Genomic DNA, 7500 nt, shown 5'->3' on the forward strand with positions numbered 1-7500 from the left:
CCCACGCCGTCCTTCCACATTCACTCCCACGTTTTTATATTTAGTCAAGTTTTGACTAAATATTTTAACGTAGAGGGGGGAATCGAGACGAGGGTCGTGGTGTATGTGTGTGTGTGTGTGTGTGTGTGTGTGTCTGTCTGTGTGTGTGTGTAGAGCGATTCAGACTAAACTACTGGACCGATCTTTATGAAATTTGACATGAGAGTTCCTGGGTATGAAATCCCCGAACGGTTTTTTTCATTTTTTTGATAAATGTCTTTGATGACGTCATATCCGGCTTTTCGTGAAAGTTGAGGCGGCACTGTCACGCCCTCATTTTTCAACCAAATTGGTTGAAATTTTGGTCAAGTAATCTTCGACGAAGCCCGGGGTTCGGTATTGCATTTCAGCTTGGTGGCTTAAAAATTCATTAATGACTTTGGTCATTAAAAATCGGAAAATTGTAAAAAAAAATAAAAATTTATAAAACGCTCCAAATTTACGTTTATCTTATTTTCCATCATTTGCTGATTCCAAAAACATATAAATATGTTATATTCGGATTAAAAACCAGCTCTGAAAATTAAATATATAAAAATTATTATCAAAATTAAATTGTCCAAATCAATTTAAAAACACTTTCATCTTATTCCTTGTCGGTTCCTGATTCCAAAAACATATAGATATGATATGTTTGGATTAAAAACACGCTCAGAAAGTTAAAACAAAGAGAGGTACAGAAAAGCGTGCTATCCTTCTTAGCGCAACTACTACCCCGCTCTTCTTGTCAATTTCACTGCCTTTGCCATGAGCGGTGGACTGACGATGCTACGAGTATACGGTCATTGCGTTCAGTTTCATTCTGTGAGTTCGACAGCTACTTGACTAAATGTTGTATTTTCGCCTTACGCGACTTGTTTCCTTTACCTCAACATGTGACAACAAAACAACACGCTTACTTTACGCAGAACACAGTACGGCTGTGGATTTTTCAATATGTGTCTTGGCAACACATTGCCCTCATCACGTGTAAAAAAAAAAAAAGAAAACAAGTCGCGTAAGGCGAAAATACAATATTTAGTCAAGTAGCTGCCATTTTTCAGCAAGACCGTATACTCGTAGCATCGTCAGTCCACCGCTCATGGCAAAGGCAGTGAAATTGACAAGAAGAGCGGGGTAGTACTTTGCGCTAAGAAGGATAGCACGCTTTTCTGTACCTCTCTTTGTTTTAACTTTCTGAGCGTGTTTTTAATCCAAACATATCATATCTATATGTTTTTGGAATCAGGAACCAACAAGGAATAAGATGAAAGTGTTTTTAAATTGATTTGGAACATTTAATTTTGATAATAATTTTTATATATTTAATTTTCAGAGCTTGTTTTTAATCCGAATATAACATATTTATATGTTTTTGGAATCAGCAAATGATGGAGAATAAGATGAACGTAAATTTGGATCGTTTTATAAATTTTTATTTTTTTTTACAATTTTCCGATTTTTAATGACCAAAGTCATTAATTAATTTTTAAGCCACCAAGCTGAAATGCAATACCGAACCCCGGGCTTTGTCGAAGAATACTTGACCAAAATTTGAACCAATTTGGTTGAAAAATGAGGGCGTGACAGTGCCGCCTCAACTTTCACGAAAAGCCGGATATGACGTCATCATGATCAAAGACATTTATCAAAAAAATGAAAAAAACGTTCGGGGATTTCATACCCAGGAACTCTCATGTCAAATTTCATAAAGATCGGTCCAGTAGTTTAGTCTGAATCGCTCTACACACACACACACACACTCACGCACGCACGCACATACACCACGACAGGCTATGAGCAAACTACGTATAAGTGCCCATGACTTAGAAATCGAAAAGGGCAGATACACGGGAACATCAAGGGAGGAAAGACTATGCAGAAACTGTGGAGTGGTGGAGGATGAACTTCACTTCCTTGATTCGTGTACAATGTATGCTCATCTCAGGCAACAGTTATTACCGAATACTTCCACCGGCAGGGATGAAATAAGAGTCAGTTCTTTGTTTACTGACAGCGACATCCAAAGGCAATTGGCAAAATATGTGTACGATTGTTTTCAACTACGCAGATGCAATGCGTCTTCCGACTGTCCTCAATAACTTATGCTCATCTTCAGGTCCTCTTTGTTCACCCTGTTCCACTTGGTTTTGTATTACATGTATGTTGTGTTATTGCTGTTTTTCCTGTACTTTTGTATCTTGTGTGTGTCAATAGGCTCTGTGCTTTAATGACAATAAATTCTGATTCTGATTCTGATTCTGATTCTGATTCTGTAAAAGCCCATGCAGCGGCAGATCTATGGTAGAGTGCATGCATGCATGATACTTGACATAAGAAGAACATTTTCTTTAAAACCAGTCATCTTCCCTTGCAGCAGAGAGGCGGTCCGATGCACGGCGGTCCGGGGGGAGGGGACGGGGGCGATGACCCCCCCGGGGGTTGCGCGGGCTGTGGCCGGAGGATAGCTGACCGCTACTACCTGCAAGCGGTGGACAAACAGTGGCATGTCCAGTGTCTCACCTGCAGCGACTGTCACTTCCGACTGGACTCCGAACTCACGTGTTTTGCACGCGATGGTCTTATCTACTGCAAAGAGGATTATTACAGGTACGTTGGATATATATATATGTTGTCGCTTATTAAGCGTGTTTTATTTATTTTGCCGTGTACACTCAATTAAACAAAACAACATATAGAACAGTTATATCCTTGGCGGATTATGACATTATTCAGTTATTCTGCAGAAAAACCAAAATGCTGGAGAAAAACTGTCTTTTCTGCAGCATTTCTGCATAATGTCATCTTTCGCCGAAGCAGCGTTTTTTTCTGGAGCAAAACATTTTACTGCAGTAAAATTGAAATCAAGAATGCTGCAGTAAAACGGTAATGTTGTTTTACTGCAGAAAACCTGTTTTTATTTTTTCTGCAGCATTTTGTACTGGCTCTTGGCGGATTATGACATTATTCAGTTATTCTGGAGAAAAACCGAAATGCTGGAGAAAAACTGTCTTTCCTGCAGCATTTCTGCGTGATGTCATCTTTCGCGAGAGCAACGGTTTCTTTTCTGCAGTAAAACAGTTTTACTGCAGTAAAATTGAAATCAAGAATGCTGCAGTAAAACGGTGATGTTGTTTTACTGCAGAAAAACTGTTTACACTTTTTCTTCAGCATTTTGGCATTATTCAGTTATTCTGCAGAAAAACAGAAATGCTGGAGAAAAACTGTCTTTTCTGCAGCATTTCTGCATAATGTCATCTTTCGCCGAAGCAACGGGTTTTTCTGGAGCAAAACATTTTACTGCAGAGAAAGAAAGAAAGAAAGAAACAAAATAAAAAGCCAAGCACCGATTTAGGTCACCAAAAGGGTACTACAACGCACAACTGATACTAAAGCGGTTCTACAGATTATCAAAGCACTCCACTGTAGTACTACTTCACACATTTTTACTTGAACCTGAGTGATGCAACCATCATAGCTACCCTTGACCTTAATGACCTCTTGACACGAGCACCGTACACACGATTTTCAGCACGTACGCATCGGGATAACCCTATTCTCAGAACAGCGCGATTCACTTCTCATTTCTTACTCACTTGGCGCTATACTGGCCACATCTTCGTGTGCAATCTGCCAATCCAGTAGCCCGCCACTTTCACTTAGCACTGCGACTGCGCACGCGCATGTCAGTTTCCTCGGCGCACGTGCAAGGCTGGGTGTCATCATGTCCGGGGTTGGCATCTCGTTGGCATGACACAACTCACAATGTTTTCTCTCCCCCAAATCCACTGTTTTGAAGTCAACTGGTGCTCTCGTTCGCACTGAAAAGAGAGAGAGAGAGAGAGAGAGAGAGAGAGAGAGAGAGAGAGAGAGAGAGAGAGAGAGAGAGAGTTAGTTAATTGTTGCCTTTTGGGTCCAACGGACCATATAGGCCAAATCAGGACCCCGAGAGAGAGAGAGAGAGAGAGAGAGAGAGAGAGAGAGAGAGAGAGAGAGAGAGAGAGAGAGAGAGAGAGAGAGAGAGAGAGAGAGAGAGAGAGAGAGAGAGAGAGAGAGAGAGAGAGACGTAAGAATGGCCAATGAAGATTCCGAAACTTTCTTTAACTGTCGAAACATTGGACAAATCAACAGAAATATGCTCTTAGTGCCAGTCGTGTTTTCCCCCCTGATTTGTTCCTATCTTTTCTTTCTTTCTTTCTTTCTTTCTTTCATTCTTTCTTTCATTCTTTCTGTCTTTCTTTCTATGTTTCTCTCTTTCTTTATTACTTTCTTTCTTGCTTTCTTTCTATCTGAATGTCACCCCCCGCGGGTTAGGGGGAAGAATTTACCCGATGCTCCCCAGCATGTCGTAAGAGGCGACTAACGGATTCTGTTTCTCCTTTTACCCTTGTTAAGTGTTTCTTGTATAAACTATAGTCAATTTTTGTAAAGATTTTAGTCAAGCAGTATGTAAGAAATGTTAAGTCCTTTGTACTGGAAACTTGCATTCTCCCAGTAAGGTAATACATTGTACTACGTTGCAAGCCCCCGGAGCAAATTTTTGATTAGTGCTTTTGTGAACAAGAAACAATTGACAAGTGGCTCTATCTCATCTCCCCCCTGTCCCCGTCGCGATATAACCTTCGTGGTTGAAAGCGACGTTAAACACCAAATAAAGAAACAAAGAAAGATCTGAATGTCTTCCTTCCTTCTTTGTTTTTGTTTTCTTTCTTTCTTTCTTTCTTTTCTTTTCTCACATGCATCATTACTTCTCCACCAAACGGACCGCTACTACTGTTGGCCGCCGCTTTTCCGAATAATATTTTTGTTTGTGAGAGTAGCCAAAGCCAACACCACCCCCACCACCACCAACGCTACACTTTGGCACCTACGCTACCACTAGCGGCAGCACCTATCATCGTGTCTGTGTTTCTGCCATACTCACTCCGTTGACACTGAAGAGTATCGGAAGCTAACGGGCCTGAAATCCTCTCCTCCTCTTACACCCCCCCCCCCCCACACCCACCCACCCCCCTCCACCCCCTCAACCCCTCGTCCCCATTGCTGAGTAGAGATTTTGGTGCCAGAGTTTTGCCGAGCTGCTACTTAGTACACCGTTTCCGCCCCCTTACTTTGTCCGTGCTTCGTTTAGATTTGATGATGCGTTTACTGTTTGGTTCGGACTGTTTGTGTGTGTGTGTGTGGGGTGTGTGTGTGTGGGTGGAGGTGGATGTGCGGGGGGGAGGGGTGGATGTGTGTGTGTGTGTGAGTGTGTGTGTGTGTGCATGTGTGTGTGTCTGTGTGTCTGTGGGGGGGGGGTATTCTGGGTATTTTTTTGTGTTTCTATAACCCACCAAACCTTGATATGAATAACATGATCTTTTACGTGCGTACTTGGTCTTGTTCTCACATGCACACACGAAGGGGATTTAGGCACCATGCAGCAGTTTAGTTAGTTGACCTGGGACACTTCTCTTATCTGCCCCTTTACCTATACCAGGTGCTACCGGGATTTGAACCCTGAAACTTGCACATAGAAGGCCGACGTCCTAACCTCCAGGCTATAGTGCCCGTCTCTGCCTGTTCAACCCACGCGTTCCTTACACCTCCCAAATATTTGCCACCACCCCTTCCCCCGTTTTCCCGGCCTCCACCCCCCTCCCCTCACCATCGTATTGTTGTTACGTTATATAGTGGGACCCCACGGCCGCCCCTTCAAAACCTCTAACAATCTGAGAAAAATTAATCAGGTCTTATACTGGAGGGAGTCTTTAAATGGGGCTGTTTTAGAGGTTGTGGACAGGAAATCTCAAAAAGCAGATTCTTAAAAGAGAGTAGTCTTAAATGGGGTAAGGGGGGTAAAATAGGGGCACCTTTGTATTGCTGCTCAGATGATTTTTCTTTTTGCCTCTCTGGTGTCCTTTTCTTCGTCTTTTATTTTTCTTTCTTTTTTTCTGTGCCCTGCTGTGCCTCTGCTTTTCCCTTTTGCTTTCCGTTGATGTGACACAGCGTGGCATGGTGTTTGGACAGAAAGCGATACAGCTAGTGGAGGAGAAGGGTGATGACGTGACATGTTGGGTTTATGGACATTGGACAGATTTTTAACACACATTGAGCATTTACAGATACTGATTTAAGGTTCAGATCTTGACACTTTTTTTTTCTCTCTCGTAATTTTACTTTTTTGCTTAATGTGAACAGGAGCGGCAAAATATAAGAGAGGTAAAACGAAACTGGTTCAGGCTAATTACCTAAAACCTACTTATTTTGCGTTTTGATCAGAGAATAAAGTGCATGGCGGAGTGAGAAGGTTGTATGTGTTTCTTCTGTTATTTTCTGGTTTCTTTTTTTCCTATATGGTTCTTTTGTTGTTGTTTTTGCTTATTCTTTTCTCAGTGAAATGTTCTCTGTTTGTCGATGAGCTAGACATAGACATAGACATAGAACACTTTATTATCGCAACGAAGAGAAACTCAGGTGTGGTGTATACAGCATTACAATAAACAACATAAAACGTAAGAACATAAATAAAATACCGAGGCACAAAATAGTCCACTCTACAATCGCATAGCGGGTTTCAGATGCCATTATTCTGTTTCTGTCAAAGTCGTTTGTTATCTGCGTATATAACCGCCATCTATCAATACGCGAAAGACTGTAGTGGTTTTCCTTTCGCAATTACTTGTGTTTCAAACTTTGTAAGATTAAAAATCATAGTGGATTCTCGAAGGCTTTGGATTTGTTGTCTTTTGTGTTTTTTTGTTGCGTGTCTTATATTTTGTATGCATAGTTCACGATGCGTTTTAATGAGGGATTTTCTGTTCAGACGAAAGACTCTTGGAAAAATAAGAGAGCAAAGAGAAACATCCTTAGTTCGAATCGAGTTTTTGTTCCCTTTGACTTTCCTGCTCTGGCTTATCTTTTGTAGAAACAGTTCACGATGCGTTTTAATGAGGGATATTCTGTGAACACGAAAGACTCTTATAGAAACACAGGAAAGCGAACAGAAGTATACTTATGTTTAATTCGATTTTGTGGGTGGACCTTGACTTATCAAGCATCTGAAACGGTAACTTAAGAGGGGCATAACTTTCCTTTTTTAAGTACAAGATGTCAAAAACTGGTATATATCAAGAGAAACAAAATAAACGCAAGAAAAATTCAATAATGTGTTTACCCAAGATAGTTCACAATATGCGTAAATATATAAATATATAGGTACAGTATCTCTCGACTGAACAGCATTATGCTTGTTGTTGTTTACTCAATATGCGTTTTTTGTAAATAATGCACAAACGTTGAATAAAACAGTTTAAACCAACAGCACGATTTGCATGAACTCTAGCTTTCAGATCGGAAAGAAAGTTCTTACCACTGTGCCACCTCGCGCTGACAGATATGAAATAATTAGCGGTGAAGTGTGCCTTTTATACCCCTGTATTTGCCTACAAGGGTTATCGACCCCATCTCTAGAATGATAGAGGGTGTGCGCGCTGCGATTTT

At 41.1% G+C, this 7500-nt stretch overlaps 1 protein-coding gene across 1 annotated transcript in view; it reads left to right on the forward strand.

Moving 5' to 3' along the window:
* Positions 1 to 7500, forward strand: part of LOC138949071 (LIM/homeobox protein Lhx9-like) — an 85120-nt gene that overhangs the window by 11577 nt on the left and 66043 nt on the right. The window contains exon 2 of the mRNA XM_070320803.1: positions 2396 to 2628. Within this exon, the coding sequence (XP_070176904.1) occupies positions 2396 to 2628 (233 nt within the window). The remainder of the gene's footprint in view (positions 1 to 2395; positions 2629 to 7500) is intronic.

This window comes from Littorina saxatilis, linkage group LG15 (genome assembly GCF_037325665.1).
Source record: "Littorina saxatilis isolate snail1 linkage group LG15, US_GU_Lsax_2.0, whole genome shotgun sequence".
Taxonomy (NCBI): domain Eukaryota; kingdom Metazoa; phylum Mollusca; class Gastropoda; order Littorinimorpha; family Littorinidae; genus Littorina; species Littorina saxatilis.